We start from the raw sequence: 20,357 nt of genomic DNA, 5'->3' as shown, positions 1-20,357 counted from the left end.
TACTACCAGTGTAAACGACATCTCAAAAGAGTTACCATTAACAAGAAAAATACAATACTGCTTACATATTCCCTTCAGCAAAATGTTAACCCCAACACAATTATGCTTTTAAGATGTTATTAATTTTATCTATAATTACATGCTACCAATGCCTTTATAATAAATGGCTTATTCTAACTACTAAAGGCAATTAATTTTACTAAACTTTCAGAATACTCAATGATTATATGCCAGGATTTATAGATAGCCTAAAACTAATTTTAATAATTAATTGGCAATGATTTAGGTATAATATGACAGCAAAGCAATTAATAGCATATTAGCTACTTTTACCTTTGAAACAAATATAATTAATATTATATTAAAACTAAGGAAGTTAAAAATTCTTTGTGTTATAAAAATAATTATAGCATTAAATGTAAACAATGACTTAATAATGCAGGAAAAGCTAATAAATATGATATACCAAAATATCATAGCAGAGATATCTTAAATTGATAATTGAGTTTATGATTATAGAAAGAACGATAAAAGGGGGAAAATAATAAGGAACAATAAATAGTTTATATTAATTGGACAGTATATTGTGATATAATCCAAAGGAAGATCTTGGAAACAGATCTTAACTGAATAGTATAAGCTATCTTGGTTCAATCCCTGGGTTGGGAAGATCCCTTGGAGAAGGGAGGGCACGGTAACCCACTCCAGTATTCTTGCCTGAAGAATTTCATGGACAGAGGAGCCTGGTGGGCTACAGTCCATGCGGTCGCAAAGAGTCGGACACGACTGAGCAACTAACACACTAACAATAATAAGCAATTCACTCAATATTTTATAAGCTGTGATCTACTGAGAAACCTCTTTCTCAGTAAAAGCAGTAGTAAAAGCAATTCTTTTTCTATTTTTTGATTAACTGATTCTTTTTTCTAAGTAAACATACTTTAAGGAGTTATTCTGATGAGTAAGTATTAGAAATATTTACCATACTTTAATGTCACTTTTACTTAATGCTCTACTGCTTGGGGAAAAAAAAGCAGAAAAGCCTAATATCAGCATATTATTCACAATGCATAAAAATGTCATGTAAAAAGTCCATAATGTTTCCTGAATTTATTAGGACTTCTCTAATGAATAACCCATAAAATGTGTTTTTAGAACAGCATGGTGAAATAGAAAATTTTTTCCGCTTTGGCTCAGATCTGATTTTTAGATGACCCACTATTCCAGATTTTCTCAAATTATGCAATATGGCCTTCTTATAAATAATAAAAAGATCAAAAATGACTTTCTTGAATATGTATTAATGGGTCCTTTCTACTCCAAAAATAATTATAGGTTTGAACAAGTAGCAAAACATTCACCGAAGAAACCTAGTTTTAAAAGAAAACGATACCAAGACTTGATATGAATTTGATAAGAGATTTAAAAATAGCTTGCATCTAATACATTGTTCTGTATTGGTAAATATAAAACTCAAAGTTAATGGGAAAAAAATCCAAATTTTCATCAATTTTCTTTATCCCGTAGCTGGAAGTATTTTAAAAACAAAGAGGAAAGTAACCCAATTTTTACTATTCAGAAACATGTAACCTCAAGCTTTCACTGGAGTAGTTATTTCTTTTAATTGTGCTTATGATTTAAAGGGCTTCCCTGGTGGCTCAGATGGTAAAAGCATCTGCCCGCAATGCGGGAGACCCGGGTTTGATCCCTGGGACAGGAAGATCCCCTGGAGAAGGAAATAGCAACCCACTCCAGTATTGTTGCCTGGAAAATTTCATGGATGGAGAAGCCTGATGGGCTATAGTCCATGGGGTCACCAAGAGTCGGACACAACTGAGCAACTTCACTTTCACTTTATGATTTAAAAACCAGTACTGCATGTCATTTAGATAACAGTAAATATATTTTATCATTCTATCATTCTAAAACAAATAATAAATTACTGAAGCTTATGACCTGTAAATGTAATCTTACTAGTTACAAATGATGTAACTTGTTTCTCTTTATGAAAATTTTCTCCTTAAATTATTTTCAGCTTATTCATTTGAATATCTACTCTGGAGAATTTACACATGTTCTAAGAAAACACAGAATAAAGCCCAGCCACATGTTGGCTATTTACAGTCTCTGCTTTAATTTCTAAAGGAATAATCCAAAAGATATTCAGTGTTTCTCACTATTAATGAAAACATTATAAAACTTTCCATAATTATCTGTATTCAGACATTAATAACAAATCTTTTTTATACTATTATTAATTAAACTAAACCACATAAAAAGTATATAAATATCTAGATTATAAATGAAGCTTTAGAGCACATGGGAAATATAACATTTCAGTCACTTAAAGAATTTTAAATTTATGAAAATATCATGTATTTCTTGTCTAAAAACACAGTATGTGACATAAGAACTGTATGCCACAGTTAGATTCAAGGTCACTGTTGGAAGTGGTAACTATTCATGTCCTGCTGCTTTCATGGATGTTTCCAGGGACTATGAAGGTTACTCATTATTCTGTTTCTATTTAATTGTTGAATAATTGGTAACTCTTTAATCATCTCCCTCATAGACATTACCTGATTTCTTATCTGTCAAATATTCAATAAGGAAAAATTAAAGGAAGACTGGAAAGGAAATTACCACACCTATCACATCTGCATTGTAAAAAACCATATGTAATTATAAGCCAATAGGCTCTAGTAAAGTGTGACTTAATTATATCCTATAGATTAAAATATAAACTAAATAGCAGGGGCCTTATAACAGCTATTTCCCTCAAAATTTTTTCCTTATTTAAAGATTCACAAAAATATTCTGTGTGGGCAGAGATCTACAAGGCAAGAAACATAAGTAATGATAAATTTAACCAGAAAAAGAAAATCTCTCTGAAGGATAACCTTATTCAAAACCAAACAGTTAATAAAGCAGTCAATCCACAGACTAATTATTTGAACCAAATATAACTCAGCACACAACATTTTGGTCTTTCCTTCTAATTAACATATATTCAGATTGGACAAATCCAAATACCCAAATATAAAAATAATCAATAAGTCAGTTAACCAGCAATCTTTTCATCAACTTCTTTAATAAATGAGGTATCAGTTGAAGTCGCAGTTCTACTTGCCATACCATTGGATCTGAACTGCTTATTCATTATTAAACAGTAGCTTGAAAACATACGCTATGCTAGGGTTAATCATGTTTATTTTACAATCAACTGTCCATCACACCTGAAGATAAGAGCACACGAAGCAGTGGGTCTCTCCACAGGCAGACCACTGCTTGTGGAGAGACCCACTGTTTCCCATGCCCTCCATAAACCAGATAATTCCCTTTAGAACTTTCCCAGTCCAAAATTATGGATTGAAGGTGCTGATCAACACCAAAAATCATGAAGCTGACAAGAGAAAGTTTGAAATTTGTATCAATCATAGATTTTCCTTTTGAATGTTGTTATTTACATTACCTATGAAAACCAGAACAAACCGTGTCAGCTATCTTTTCAACTAGTGAGTCTGAAAGTGTGTATATTGGTGTTGGGGTGGAGGCTGGTTTAGAAAAATTTGAGACCTTTTCACAAACAGACTCCCCATTCAGGACATATCAGAACCTTACAGCATAGAGTTAGTGGCTTGCCCATTTCAGGTTGAGAAACACTGGATTGGGTTTAGCACAGGAAGATGGTTATAGCTTGTAATCAATACATATATAAAGAAAGCTATAAATGTTTTTTTCAATCTTGGAAATATCTTAGAATATAAATGATTATCAACATCACTGCCTCAAATCTCTAAATACAAGGTATTTGGGAATATAGCTTTGAACTATGCTAAAAAATCTATCAAAGACTTCTCCAGAATTGATTTATAAAAATTATAATCAGTCAGATCCATACTTTATCCCAAATCTTTTTTGAATCTTGCATAATGTGAATTATCAAGCTTTCTTTCTACATAATTAAAATCTCTATGAATCTCTACATAACTGCTTACACTGGATTATTCAGAAATTCATTTACTTTGTATGTGGCCAATTTAGGGAGCATACTTTAGGATCACTTTTTCACCCCATCAAAATAAAAAAGATACTTTACAATTTTAGTATTTTGGTTATAGAAATTTATATGAACATTCCTAAAGCTTTGCGGCCAAAGCCAAAAAACAACAACAAAAAAAGAAAATACAGAAAAGCAGAGTAGCAGTAGCAAGAGCAGCAGCACAAAGCATGCAATAAATGTAATACACCACAAAAACATTAGCATGTACTGCAACCACAGGCAAAAAGGATAAATGAGAAGGTAGAGGGCATCGGGATGGGCACACAAGTGCAGTAGTCTCTTACACGTCTGCCTTTGCTAGCTGGAGTACAGGATGGAGAGCGCTTCAACAAAGAAAGGAGAATACTACGTTACAAATATTTACACACATGACTCTCAATGACTAATACTGTATTAACAGACAAAGTATATAAACATACATATAAAGACATAGTTCTGATAGGTTGAAAGTACAGGCATTTTCAGAAAAAACTGGAAGACAGGAAAGTAAAGAAAGTTGTTCAGGCTCCATCTAAGAGTGGTAATCAAGTTTTCACTGGACCTTGCACAGTCACCCACCAAGTAATGATCCATCAAGTGAAGGCCAATCTCTTTTCTGGAAAGGTTGGTGGTGGCAACTTGAAATAAGAGTACAAAAAGGATCTGAATAACTCTGATTTAGTGCTAGTTAGCATTTAAACGAAGCATTTAATTAACTAGTTTTGCTTCAGGCATTTACTACCAAATTCTTACCCTTTTCAATGGTAAGCGCTAAATTAGGCCTTTAGAATTACTGATGTTGAATTAACACAAAAAGCTACTTCAACAATATCGTCCATCCTGACTAGACATTAGGCTTAATCAAAAGAAGGACCTTTGCCTTTCTGACATTAAACAATTAAGTAATTCAGAAAAGGTAACAATAAGTAGACAATTACATAGAAATATTTTTAAAGTTTTTGAAATTTGTGATTCTCAAGCAATAGAGCTTCCAAATATGTATCAGATCCACTCATTTTTCTAAAATCAATTCAACCTGATGTTTATTGAGGGTTTATAATATGCCAGGCACTTGATAGAGAGCACTGCATTTCACAGACTGGTGGGGGAGCATCACACCACCAACAATGTGACGAATGATGTAATAAGGGCATGTACAAAGTTTTTTGGGAACCTGGAGGGGCATGTACAAGATTTTTATGGGTACCTAGAGAAGTGAATTTATAAACTGAGTCTACAGGAGTTACAGAAGATTTGAGAGAAAACCTCAAGGATAAGAAACATCATTCAAGATTATCAGTTTTACTTGTACAATAACTGGCAGCTTGGTAAACAGGAATTATTATTTCTTTCTGTAGGAAATTGGAACGGTAGGTGACAAACACTGTAACCCAAGAGTTAACAGCAAACTAGGATTAGAAAGTCTACAGATTTCTAAACAGGTTCTTCTTGGTCCAGACAGCCTTCCATTATAGTAAAAGCTAAAGTCTCAGGTTCAAACCAAGTTATAGTCCTTCAGCTACTAACAGGAAGTACCTGTCTCCCTCCATACTCCCCAAAACCAAACAATCAAACATTAATAACTCAACCACCAGCCCTTTCTCTAGCAAACATTTAATCTCTCCTCTCTCTTCCTTAATAATGATAATAGCTAACATCTATCACATGTAAAACATATACAGGTACTTTTCAAAGAACTTTACATATATTAACTTTCAGAATCCTCATAGAAGAATTAATATAAGGTATTACAATCTCCATTTTAAACATGAAGAAAACAGATTAACTTGCAACAGGTCAAAAAACTGGTAAGTGGCAGAGGTAGGATTCAAACCTTCATAGTCAGACTCCGCAAAATGGTATACAATCACTGCCTCTACTTCTGAGCCTCTCAATCACTTCTCCATCTGGCTTCTGCTGTGACTGCTCTAGTGAAATACTGTGAGGATTAGGGTCTCCTGTTTGTCTGATGGTACCAGACATCTTGGCTGAACCTGAGGCTGCTAACTGTTCCCTCTTAAAACTGTACTCCCTTAGTTTTTGTGATGCAACACTTTCCTGAGTCATCCCCTGTGACCACTGCTCCTCCTCTTACGTGGAGTCCTATTCCTCCACCCTTCTCAATGTGAGAGATCCTGGGTTTGTGTTCTTACTCATCACTTTTCTTTTGCTACTAGGTTGGTGCAAAAGTAACTGCAGTTTTGCATTGCTGAACTTTGCCATTTGATACTGGAATATATTCTTAAATAAATGTGGTTATGCTATATATCATTTTAAAGCACATTTCTTGCTTTATTTATTTTTTTGCTAATGACTTATTACACGCTGTTTATTTTGTATTTATTTTAGACTACAGAAATGACATTAGACAAAAAGTACACTCGAGTGATTTTTTTTTTTTAATTCGAGTTCAAAATGGGTTGTAATGCAGTGGAGACGACTCACAACATCAACAACGCATTTGGCCCAAGAACTGCTGAAGAACATACAGTGCAGGGGTGCTTCAAGAAGTTTTGCAAAGGAGACGAGAGTCTTGAAGATGAGGAGTGTAGTGACCAGCCATTGAAGTTGACAATGACCAACTGAGAGCCGTCATCAAAGCTGATCCTCTTACAACTACACAAGAAGTTGCCTAAGAACTCAACATCAACCATTCTATGGTCATTCAGCATTTGCAGCAAATGGGAAAGAGTGAAAATGCTCTACAAATGGGTGCCTCAGGAGCTGACCGAAAATAGAGAAACTGTCATTGTATTCTATGCAACAAAAATGAACCATTTCTCAATCGAATTGTGATGTGTGACGAAATGTGGATTCTATGTGAAACCAGCAATGACCAGCTCAGTGGTTGGACCAAGAAGAAGTTCCAAAGCACTTCCCAAAGCCAAACTTGCACCAAAAGGAGGTCATGGTTAGTTTTTGGTGTTTTGCTGCCCATCTGATCCACTACAGCTTTCTGAATCCTGGCGAAACCATTACATCTGAGAAGTAGGCTCGGCAAATTGAGGCAAATTGATGAGATGCATTGAAAACTGCAATGCCTGCAGCCAGAACTGGTCAACAGAATGCGCCCAATTCTTCTCCATGACAATGCCTGACAGCACATTGCACAACCAACACTCCAAAAGCTGAGCAGATTGGGCTACAAACTTTTGCCTCATCTGCCATATTCACCTGACATCTTGTCAACCGACTACCACTTCTTCAAGCATCTCGACAATTTTTTAATAGGGAAAATGCTTCCACCACCAGCAGGAGGCAGAAAATGCTTCCCCAAGAGTTCATTCAACCCAGAACCATGGATTTTTATGCTACAGGAATAAAAACTTATTTCTCATTGGTAAAAATGTGTTGATTGTAATGGTTGCTATTTTGATTAATAAAGGGTTTGAATCTAGTTACAATGAATTAAAATTCACAGTCCAAAACCCAGCAGCAGCAGCAGCAGCAATACAATCCCTCCCTGGCAGATCTCAATCTAGTTTCAACTATGTTGATCATTCCCAAATTTGTCCTGCCAGTTCCTGCTCACTCCTTTTCCTTAAGCTGTTGACTCATCTAGAAAACTATCTGTCGAACATTTCCATGTGCATGTCCCTCGGGTACCTCATATTTAACTTGTCCAAAAGGAAGCTGGCCACCTTTCTCCTCTGTTAAGACTTTTAATAAATATTACATATGGGACTGATTAAATATAAGCTCCTTAATATCTCCTTTCTACTCCCATGATATGCAGTCTGTATCTTTTATTACTGTACTTCTTCCATGGGTGTTATAATTATTTAGATGTCTTTTCCATCAGATCAGATCCTTAAGGGCAGACAATACTGTATTATGCTTAGCATAAAACTTGTAAACTTAAAAATTCTTAATAAATATTGAATAAATCCTTCTGAAATTATATGATATTTAACCTAAATATTTCCTATGGCATTCACCATTTTCTACTTCGCATAGTACATAACAGTGTATTTATTTTTTCTAATAATAAGTATTTGAGGTCTACTTCTATGTCTGATTTATCTTAGTATCTACCACTGTGCACAGCAGAGTACCACACACGTAAAAAGTGCTAAAATATTGAACATAGAGAAACCCTTACATATTGGCTATACGTATTCTGAAAGTCCAGATTATGTTAAAATCATGAGAAAGAACACGGAATAGCTCAAATTATATTGCCATTATATGCAAAACAAGTCAAAATGTCTCTCAAAACTATCTTTGCATATGAAGGACAAGAGGTTTTCCAAGCTAACAGTGATACTAAATCACCATTGTAATAATGTTCTTCCCCAAGTGGCTACGGAGAAATCAGACCATTTTTATATTTTCAATAGAAAATGGCAAGTTACACTTTCCTGATGGTACAATTAGAGGAAAACACACACACTCTTAAACCTCTTGAACATACCCACACATACCATGGTTTTCTAAAAACACTGAAATTGGGTCTCATAGCAAGCACTGGAAACCAGTACATTTTCTTAAGTGTGCAATCATATACCATTTTATATCTAGATCTATAGATTGCCACCAGAATGTTAAGGCTGATTATGGGAGTAAGCATGAGCAGAAACGAAAAGAAGTAATTTATCTTATGGACACAGAGTTTGGCTAATAGATTCTAAGGTTTCAGTTAATGTATTTCAGAGGTCTTATTTAATTAAAAAAAAAACGAAGAGATAAAAGACTACATAGTCATGACTGTTTCCCTCTAGTTACCCAAATACATTATTGATATAATATATTATATATAATATATAATATAACATGCTGCCTAAAATAGAGAAGATTACACGTGACAATCTTCTGAAATGTAAGAATTTCAAGTCAGGTTGGACTTAATATGTGGAAGTTTTCAAAAAACAAGAATTAAAGGAGGAAATTATAGAAATTTCATTATTTCTTAGAAGGATCTAGGCCTAGCTTGAGTCATAGGATTAAAAACTCTTTACAATGCATGTTTCAGAATTTCATCTCTCATTGATTCTCATGTGTGATCAACTTTTCCCAGAATCAGTTAACCCAAGTTGCCAAGTTGCAGATTTCTGTGGCTGCTTATGACAGAATATGAGAAAAGATGCGGGGAGAACAATGTTAAAAAGCAAAACATACATGAAGGAACCTACTAGGGAGTCAGGAATGAAATTACATATTTTGGGACACCTTAATAAGCTTCTATAGGAGGCCAAAACCAACAGTAGAATTCAGCTTGCCAATACTTTCAGGCTACTCTTCTCTTAATATGCCAGAATGCAAGAAAAAAACACATTAGGAGTACTAGACAATTGGACTAAATGTTTTATCTTTATTCCTTTATGTCTGACCTTTATATTCTAGAGCATTAATTCCTTGATTAACTTTTTTCCTCAGTACACTAGAGTAAGACAACCTCCAAAGAGCAAGATGGTACATTCTCATTTGCCAGATAAGTGGGCAATTTCCACATCTGTGAATTTCGCCTACATGAACAGAGAACAGACCTGTAATTTAATAAAACTCAAAATTTACCTAGCATATACTTTTATACAACTGTACTTAGTACTCCTTTAATAAAGTCAAGTATTTTGGGGGTTCACTTGAAAAGGAGAAAATGAGTTGAACATAATGGGAAGTTTCTGTAAGCTTAGTCTGAAACGATTCCTTGATCTGCTACCATGGGAACAAAGGGAACAGATGGGGGGAAAATTCGAGCTGGTGAGCTCCACTGCTCCCCACCTGTAACCTAGAGATGAGGCTGGACCTGATATGGAGTATCTCAGGCAGTCTACAATTGGGCAAGTGGGGCTGAGAGGAAAGATGAGGGTAAAAGAGTAAATAATTTCCACAGCAGAAGGGATCCTGGTGTTTGTTTGACTGCTGTCTAACTGGCTCATATGGGAATGCCTTACCGAAGAGACTACTTATCAAAATGCCTCAGTTTCTTTCTAAATTAACTCACCTCCCTTTTTTCTGTCCTAAAGAATGCCACACATAATCCATTTATCAACACTTCCCTATTACTCCTAAGACTGAGAATCCTAGTCACTGTCACTAGTAGGGGGGAAATAGATGGGGAAACAGTGTCAGACTTTATTTTTCTGGGCTCCAAAATCACTGCAGCCATGAAATTAAAAGACGCTTACTCCTTGGAAGGAAAGTTATGACCAACCTAGATAGCACATTCAAAAGCAGAGATATTACTTTGCCAACAAAGGTTCGTCTAGTCAAGGCTGTGGTTTTTCCAGTGGTCATGTACGGACGTGAGAGTTGGACTGTGAAGAAAGCTGAGCACTGAAGAATTCGTGCTTTTGAACTGTGGTGTTGGAGAAGACTCTTGAGAGTCCCTTGGACTGCAAGGAGATCCAACTAGTCCATCCTAAAGGAGATCACTTCTGGGTGTTCTTTGGAAGGACTGATGCTAAAGCTGAAACTCCAGTACTTTGGCCACCTCATGTGAAGAGTTGACTCATTAAAAAAGACTCTGATGCTGGGAGGGATTGGGGGCAAGAGGAGAAGGGGACGACAGAGGATGAGATGGCTGGATGGCATGACCGACTCGATGGACGTGAGTCTGAGTGAACTCCGGAAGTTGGTGATGGACAGGGAGGCCTGGCGTGCTGCAATTCATGGGGTCGCAAAGAGTTGGACACAACTGAGCGACTGAACTGAACTGAACATATCTATTGGGCTTCCCAGATGGCTCAGTGGAACCCTCTTACACTGTTGGTGGGAATGCAAACTAGTACAGCCACTATGGAGAACAGTGTGGAGATTCCTTAAAAAAACTGGAAATAGAACTGCCATACGACCCAGCAATCCCACTGCTGGGGATACACACCAAGGAAACCAGAATTGAAAGAGACATGTGTACTCTAGTGTTCATCACAGCACTATAACCCCTTTATCAACACTTCCCTATTACTCCTGAGACTGAGAATCCTAGTCACTGTCACTACTAGGAGGGAAACAGATGGGGAAACAGTGTGGTATATAATGACTAAAATCACTGGGCTAAAGGTTATAGTGTTGATATAGTGTTTACTATAGCTAGGACATGGAAGCAACCTAGATTTCCATTGGTAGATGAATGGATAAGAAAGCTATGGTACATATACACAACGGAATATTACTCAGCCGTTAAAAAGAATGCATTTTAATCAGTTCTAATGAGGTGGATGAAACTGGAGCCTGTTATACAGAGTAAAGTAAGTCAGAAAGAAAAACACCAATACAGTATATTAATGCATATATATGGAATTTAGAAAGATGGCAACGATGACCCTATATGTGAGACAGCAAAAGAGACACAGATGTAAAGAAGAGACTTCTGGACTCTGTGGGAGAAGGCAACGGTGGGATGATTTGAGAGAATAGCACTGAAACACGTATACTATCATATGTGAAACTGATCGCCAGTCCAGGTTCGATGCAAGAGACAGGGTGCTCAGGGCCAGTGTACTGGGATGACCCTGAGGGATGGGATGGGGAGGGAGGTGGGAGCAGGGTTCAGGATGGGGAACACATGTATACCCATGGCTGATTCATGTCAATGTATACCAAAAACCACTACAATACTGTAATTAGTCTCCAATTAAAAAAATATAAGGCAGGAGATGCAGGTTTGATCTTTGAATCAAGAAGATCCCCTGGAAAAGGAAAATGACAAACCACACCAGTATTCTTACCTAGGAAATCCCATGGATAGAGGAGCCTGGCAGGCTATAGTCCCTGGCATCGCAGAGTCAGACACGACCTACCGACTAAACAATACCAACATACCTATCTATTAGTGAGAGTGCTGTGGTATATAACAATTAAAATCAGTGGGCTCAAGATTTTCTAGGGTTCTTTTCTCCTTCAAAAGTCTGTTATTCTACATGTAGAAAAGTCCAAATGCCTAAGCTCCTTTGAGTTTCAGAAGTAGAGTGTGGAGAATGTATTCTGCTTTGTCTGAATCAGAGGGAAGGAAAGACTGGTGTTACAAATGCTCTTTCTCTTCTGTTAAGAGCTGTCTAAACAGTGTAACTTAAAAGGTAAGCAACTTGTTCCAAACGTCTTCCAAGACTGCCACAAATTCCAGCATTTATCTGAATTTTGAATAACAGACAAAACATACTGAGGAAAAACTAGAGATAGGAAAGTGATTAGGCATACTATTTTGTGTAAAATGATTATAGTGTTGACAGGCCTGTGTGTCGGGGGGTGAAGGATAAAGCCAGAAGGCAATTTTGGAGGAGGGGAAGCACTGCTAGTAAAGCACTGAAAAGTCGGAGGGCAGCATGAGGGCACCAGGTTACCAGGAGAAGGTCCATGATGTGTGGGCACAAAAGAAAACAGCACTTGTACAATTTTGCTTAAAACTAACCATATTCCCTCCTATACCTACAAATTCCAGCTGCAATTCAATTTTAAGTCTTCAGCACAATATTTTTCTTTTCTATAGCAATGAGACAGAAAACAGAAAAGAATGAGCAGAGGATGTTTCTATGGGTTAGTTAATAGAGTCTACCTAGTAACAGAGGGCAGTCACATATTATAAACAAGATGCACAACAGCCTAACTGGTTTGGGCACACAGAACAATCAAGATTTATATTCATCTGTAAGAATCCAAGCATTTAAGAGTAATAAGGAAGTCAAGAAACCTGAGTTTTATATATTAATACTAAATACCTTCGATGCTGAACCTAAGCATGCCAAAGACTGAATACCATTATTCTATTATGACCTTGAGGATGAAATGGATGATAACGATGGGAAGGGTAGTCATAGTTACAAACTACGAGGAGAAATAAGAGGTTTATGCCATAAAATATGAATTAAGAATACAAAAAAATTTTTTTAATGGCAGCTTACGGATAGTCTTCATCCTGACACGAAAAATCATTTCCAATAGTAATGCGATTCAACAGGAGGAAAGTATAGTGATTCATATTGGTGGTGACTGGAAGGCTGAGTGTTAAAGAGCTTAGAAAGTACTCAAGTGAAACTGAAATTGTGAACACGAAAGGAAGCTAAAGAGAACACAGCAATGGAGGGGAACTGGCCTATTAAGAGTAATGAAATAATAACCAATATCATTGAGGGCATTAAATACATTGTCACTTTAAATTTGCAAACAAGCTTATGAGATCAGTACTATTATTATCCCTGTTTGTCCAATAAGCAAACCAATGCATAGAAAGGTTAGATATCTTGCTCCAAATTATATACCAAGAAAGTGGCAGCGATAGGATTTGAATCAATTTAAGTGCTTCAGCAATAAATGGAGAGGAAAGTGCTTAGGAAGCAAATGAGGGAAAAACCATGCCCTTAAAGAGCTGGAGCCTGAATCAAAAAGATTTGGCAGTCTTTGTGAACTTAGCTCCTGCTTACTTTATAATAGGAGTTCCTTTGTAACGCTTTACAATTTAGATCTGAATTGAACTGAATTGAATCGATGAATCTATGCTGAGTAACAGTGGGGGAAGGATAAGAAAGGATATTCCTGGAGCATGAGTGTCAGTGGGAATCTTAGACACTGCAGCGGGGTGGTGGCGGCAGACAGCATGTGAGAGCAGAGACGAGACCGCAGGGGGCTGAAGTGTGCTTTTGTTGAGAGGAGCTAATCTATTTACCAAAATACATACTACTCCTGCGCTTTACATTCAGAGATTTTTGTGAGAGAAAAAGGGATGTAGAAAAGAGTTTGTTAGAAAGAAAAATGAAAATGGTGTTCTAGAAGAAAGAACAATTAAAATATTTGTTCAGATTTCCTTTCCATTCTTTTTAAGGTGAATGTTACCTATATGGAAATACCATACTGAATATTTTAGTAAAATATACATTAGATTATAATATCAAATATTATTATATATCAAGAAAGTTTTCTTTTTAATCACACTTTAAAAAACCATAACTAGTATAATTATGTATCTCAAGAGTAGTAAAACAGTTTCCATTTGGAATGAAAAGGTGCACATTTTGGTATACATATTTCAAGAAATAAAGAAACACTCAAAACTATAGATCAGGATTTTTCTTTAGTAAAAAATTATGCTTAATACTCTTTTCAATGTAAGAATTATATTTAACAAAACACACAAAATAAAACATTAAAAGAGTTTCCCCTGATTTAAAAAAGTTATATGCACTGCATTTGCATCTGAACCCATTTTATTTCCTAATTTCTGTAAAGACAGAATGCTCAATAGGAAAATACAATGCTTTACAACAAGAATTACTGTGCCATTTAAAGCAGAATAGAGAATGTATATGTCAGGTATTTCTGTAAGAGAACAATATACATTAGGAACGTCTAAATTATTAAATCTATAGAATTAATTTAGGAGAGAATATGATAATGCAGTCAATTTACAGTGCATATGTTAACTAAATCCATTTTCACATTAGAAGAGAGATTCTGTCAGCATTAAAAACCGATTTGCACTCAACTATTGTGTTATGTATGATAAACTCTATTGGAAGAGTTAATAAAATGTCACTTTTTATTATACCACCAGAGGCTTGCTTTTAACTAACACATAAACCAAGTAGCAAACTGCTGGAAAGAAAAGGGAAATGTGAAATAGAAACTGCCTTGAAAAACAAAAATGAGCAATTATTTATATCTATATAGCTATATAGTGACAATAATCAAATAAGCATTCCAGTCTTCAGAACTGTTGCAAAGAATGGAACTACAGAGATTCTCTGATGGCCAATGCATTTTTTTAAAGTACATTTTTATTTTATTATACTTAATAATGATAACTCTTCGTTGTATTTAAGGTAAGAAAGAAGCACATTTTGGCTCACAAATTATCAAGTGTGATATTTCTAAAACTGACTGCATTACTAGGTAAATTCTTCATATCAATTCACTGATCTTTTTTACTGAAGGATGCATTTGTTTGAAAATCAAAGACTTACGTCATCCAAAAAATCAATCAGTGAAGATGAGGAAGAAGAAAAGGAATCCTATTTAACGAATACAGCAATAAAAAAATAGAAAATATGGATGAAGCAATTTAATAAGAACAAATAATAAATCAAAAATTTTGTAGAACAATTGAAAGGCAAATGACATTAATTCAAATAAATAAATGAGAAAAGCAGTCATTGTCATTGTTTCTCAAGAAACTTAGAAATTCATTAAGTACGTTTTAAAGAGTGCTTTTTTTCCCTTTCCCAAAAGAACGAAATACAATTCATATTCTGTGCTCAAGGTGTAATAAATTGAAGCTCATGGCAAATCATTACTAATTAAATTAAATGGAAGCACTTTAAAAGGTAATAACTAAAGGTAAACAACAGAATCTCTGCCTTCTAACTGTTCCCGCTAGAATGTAAGGTTCCTGAGGGGCAGGACTTTGTGGATTTTGTCAGCACTACAACAGTGCCTTGCTCAGATATGTACAATTATCTGTTGATTAACATATAATTATTAACAAATTTTTTCTGAGATTAAAAAGTTCAACCATAAGCTTTTTTCTAGCAAAAAATTTAAGTACCAAAGAAGGACAGTCATACAGTCACTATCTCACTATTCTGGAGTGTGCCAAATAAACTCTACATGCAATACTTTGAACAAAAAGCATTCCTTTGGTATACTTCTAAACAACTGTATTGATTTGGAATTGGAACCAGCATCGCCCTATTGTGAGCTCTGACGTTTTCACTTGCTTTTTTTTATTGTGGTTCTTTGCTTTGGAGGAATAAAAAGTTAAAATTATTTAAAGTTAGGATCGGTTCTAAACTTAGTGTTCCTCAGGGAAAGAGATGAAATTTCTTTTAAATCTTACAATGACCCTCTTATTTAGATCTTAGATTTCTCTTAAATACAAGAAAAGTTTATGATTAAAGTTTCCATAATATTGCAGGACATATATTTCTTTCATAATACATTTTTGTTTATATAAGATTCTAGGTCCTCTTATATGGGATGCAATAAAAGTTTTATTGCAAATAAATTTTAAATCACAAAGTAAATTTTAAATCGACCACAGGGGATATCTGAAAGGTTTAATACTTACTTCAAATTGATCCAGAGCATCGGTAGGCGTATTCAAAAATGCCAAGAAAGAATGCTGTGAGTCTTGGTGCTCTATACCTAGAAGACAGCAGCAACTTTTCTTAAAACTAGAACAATTAACACTAATTTTCATGGATGGATGACCTTTCCTGTCTGAATATATTAAAAAGCTGCTCGCAAACTACCATATTTTAAAACGAATTAACTTTATTAACTCCACATATTAAAAAAACTAAAATACATTAGTGTTTCTTGTACTATCACTCAATAGTTAAACTACATCAACCTCTAGGAAATACTTGTTTCTTGACTTACTTGAGTTCTTGAATTTCTTCTCCTATACAGTATACCATAAAAAGCACATTAAATCTTTTGGTAGACTTGGGAAATTTTTTAAAAATAGGACTCTGGTTAGGTCTGATTTTTCTAAGGTAATTTAGCACCAAACAAGGTTTCCTTATTGAAATACTTTCATCAAATATATAGTATACACCAATACAAATAACCTTTTATTTAAAAAATGCAGTGATAAATTAAACTTATTAAATTATGAATAAACTTTTGCTCAGGCTTCAATCTGATTTCATCTACTGTTTTATTGAAAAATTGCATGACAAAAGTTTGTCTGAGAAAAACTAGGGCTGGAGAATGAGGACTCTAAACCTAAGCTTTTCTCAGATAAATTTTTAAAAATTTGATGCATATCTCTTGGCTATGGTATTAATTCTAACTGCATAATTTCCAAAATAATTCTTAATCATATACATATAATGATAAATACTAGGGAGGAAAAAGGAGAAACACCAATACACGCTCTGATCTCCATATCATTAGGACTAAACTGATCCACTAAATTGGTATCAATTTATGTGCTTTTTTGAATTACTCTCTAATAATAACCCATGGTTGCTGAACACGGCAGTACAGAAATTTGCTCCATCAATAAATATTTGCTGAGAGGGTTTTTTGCCAAGCCCTGTCTAGATACTGGAGATACAATAGTAAAGAAAGAGACAAACAAAATCCTTGCCCTCATTATATAAATATTACATCATATTATTTAAATAGAACATTATTTTATAACATAGTGAAATTTTATTATTCTGCAATGCTCAAAATTCAAATAAAAGCCAGAGGCTAACATGCAATGTAATACATTTAATTTCTTCTTTTGCAAATTTAGATCTACTATAAAATGAGGCAATCAATGCCAACTGGTTAAGTCATACTCCTCACTGTTCTCTTTTCTATATAAATTGCTTTTTGGGCCACAGGTCCTCCATGTCTTATATACTTTTTCCTCTACTCGCTAAATAATGCAGCTCCCTCCATTCTTCATACATGAAAATTAAGCTTGACTCTCATTTTAGCATGATGCCTTGTATTTCTAATCTGAGTTCCTAATTCACTTTTTCTGGATTCCTTCCTTTCTCATTCATAACAAAAAATTATTAAACATCTACTACTTTTAATGGCTTTTTTCATGTTAACTCCTTTGTGATTACTCTCTTTCCTCCAGTTTTAAAAGCAGATAGAGAGACCCAACCAGCTTTGTCACACTGTGTCATAGGACTGGGAAATAGAGGGCAGCACACAAGTACAACTTAGAGCCAATTAATTAGGTCAGTATTTAGCCAGGAATACTGTCAGGAAAATGAATTTCTAACAACTGTACATAAGAGATCCTAACTGAGAGGTAGTCAAAAGGTACAAAGTTCCAATTATAAGATAATAAGTACTAGGGATGTAATGTATAACATGATTAATATACAAAAAAAAAACTGTACATAAGAGATCCTTTCATTAAGAAAATAACATTCTGAATTTTTAAAAATTAAATCTTCATATTCTTAATGCCCACATGATGGAAAGAAAATTGAAGTTCATGTAATAAAGCTACCAAGCACTCTGAGTTACTTTTTACATTCATTATAACGTGCTGAAGTAATATTTTCAAGAAAATGGGAATAAACTCTGAGAAGTCCCACAGGGCAAGCAATTCGAGTGTCAAACATGGAAGAAGATGTCAAAATAATTCTTTGTCATTGAATTGCTTTTCTAATATTGGATTAATCTAGTTATTTCTACATTATTTCTTCAACTACCTGGAGAGCGAATCCTCTACAACATTTGAGAATAGTATAAAGTATATGAAAAGAACAAATGTTTCTAATCACAAAAATACTGTTCAAGATATAGTCCATGGCCCTGAAAAACAGTTGAATATATGGCAAAATGAGTTTTCTCTTATGAAATCTTTAACAGTGTATCAGATAAAACAAAATAACTCAGAGACTTTATCTACCAAATATGTGCACGTGTGTACCATATATTCATGCATGTGAAGAATTCTTCTGCCTACACATTAAATTGATTCTTTTATAATAAAATGTATTTGTAACAGAACATTACATCCTGATGGATGCAAAACACATTCTCATACCCTTTTCAGATCTAAGCTCTTCAGTGTCCTTTATCAGTTGTTCGATTTCTGATAGTAGTTCCAAGTTCTTCTTCTCTGAATCTTTTAGTTTACTTAAATAAGGGAACAAAAGGAAAAATGTGATTATTTATATTGTTTGTCAATGAGCCATCATGTATGTAGTTGAACTTACTTGGTTTAAATGTCAGTCATGATGATGTAGGGAACTGAAAACCACTGCAGGAAGGACAAATCCAGCCTGTCATCTACTCTTGTGCAAATAAAGATTTATTGGAACACACTCGGGCTCATTCATTTATATGCTGTCTGTGGCTGCTCTCATACTCAACAGCACAGCTGAGTAGACAGAAACTATGTGGCCTATAAACCCTAAAGTATTTATTATCTTGCCTTTTATTGAAAAAGTTGCTAGACATGAACTAAATTATTAAATTAAAAAAATGTATAAAATCAAACATTAACTTTAGAATTGTTAAATTTCTTTCATAGAGAACCATAAGACTAAGTTTATAATTTTCAGTTTGACTTGTATTCCTGATTTATAAACAAATGTGGAAGTTTATGTCCTAAGCTTAAGAAGAAAGATCTCACTAACTCCAAATTACAATACAGAGAATGACATTTAGTAGTTCTTCATGTTGGGATCAATTCATATTCTCCAGAAAAAGTTCTTTTCCATTTTCAGTGTCACACTAGCACATTTGAGTAAAGCATATTTAATTTATAATTGACTTATAATAAGAATTTATAATTCAACTGAGGAATTTATAATTCAATTCAATCAGAGATACATGGCATCTCTGATATAATTAAAAACATTAATGACTGCAGTTAAGGACTAAGGCTTCATACCATTAAAAACAATTTATGGGCCTATACTTCCTTTTGTGACTCAATGACCTTGCAACCTTAGGTATTCTGAGCACTGAATGGATTTTTCTATTTGTATTTTGATTTGTAACATGAACTTTCTACTGTTCCTCCATATCACCTACACTGACTTATTCTTGAACCAATCCAATTATGATTTTCCTTTTAGCATTTATTCAGAGTATGATTTGGTCTACTGCTGTGATAACAGTGGAGGGAATATATTAATTAGCTAACTGTCTTGAAGAGTGTGGAGGATATACTTTTTGTAAACATAGTAAGAAAAAATTATAATTTAAATATATTATACCACTGTGAAATTCATCATCACTAGAACCTTCATTTATAAAAAATCTATGGTAGAGGCCAGAAATTACAGATGACTGTATTTTGTTCTGACTCTATGCTACATTTTTATACTAATGTAATATTCTTGACCAAGAGATAATTTTGAATTTAATACTATAAAATTTGAAAATGAACTAAATTATACAAAAAAGGGAAAAGTAAATAATAGAATATTAATACTATTAATTCCACTTTAAGAACAAGTCAGATAGAAATAGAGCTGTATTAAAGTCCCATTACTGCATAAAGGCCTAAAAGAATCAATTCATTTTCACACATTCACAGTTTTTTTGTGGTCATCATTTAAAAAAAAAAAAGTGATAGGTAGGAAACTAAATATGTAATTTCTCTCCAGATACTTTTGGATCAAATCAGAAATCACTCTAGTGGGACTATAGAGTCTTACCATTCTGTTATGATGTTAGATGCTTTAACTTTATTCAGCTCTTCTTGGATGGCCTGTTTGGCTCTTATTTCTGCATCCAGAGCTGACTGTAACTCCAGTCTGGCTGACATATCCAGTTTTGCAAAACGTCGCATTTTCCAGGGCATATCCTATGAGACAACATGACTGTGCTTTTAGTTCTATTCTAAAGTTCAGTAATGTAAGTGAATTTTGAAAGTACTTAAAAGAACTATCTTGCTCTAATTACAGAA

At 34.4% G+C, this 20,357-nt stretch overlaps 1 protein-coding gene across 27 annotated transcripts in view; it reads right to left on the bottom strand.

Annotated features, from left to right (window-relative positions):
* Nucleotides 1-20,357, bottom strand: part of CDC42BPA (CDC42 binding protein kinase alpha) — a 297,854-nt gene that overhangs the window by 43,607 nt on the left and 233,890 nt on the right. For 20 of the 27 annotated variants that reach the window (XM_086345010.1, XM_086345015.1, XM_086345013.1 and 17 more), the window contains 3 exons: nt 20,107-20,255; nt 18,483-18,574; nt 16,041-16,117 (listed from right to left, as the gene is read on the bottom strand). In XM_086345010.1, coding sequence (XP_086201136.1) covers nt 16,041-16,117; nt 18,483-18,574; nt 20,107-20,255 — 318 coding nt within the window. Of the gene's footprint in view, nt 1-4,347; nt 4,387-14,937; nt 14,986-16,040; nt 16,118-18,482; nt 18,575-20,106; nt 20,256-20,357 lie in introns of all 27 variants that reach the window. The other 7 variants (XM_086345012.1, XM_086345017.1, XM_086345019.1 and 4 more) reach the window with 3 other exon arrangements.

Source organism: Bos grunniens, chromosome 16 (genome assembly GCF_055505025.1).
Source record: "Bos grunniens cultivar Pamir isolate PY7600 chromosome 16, Bosgru_T2T1.0, whole genome shotgun sequence".
Lineage (NCBI taxonomy): Eukaryota > Metazoa > Chordata > Mammalia > Artiodactyla > Bovidae > Bos > Bos grunniens.
Note: the sequence above shows the minus strand (reverse complement) of the source record. Positions and strands in the feature narration are given on the sequence as shown.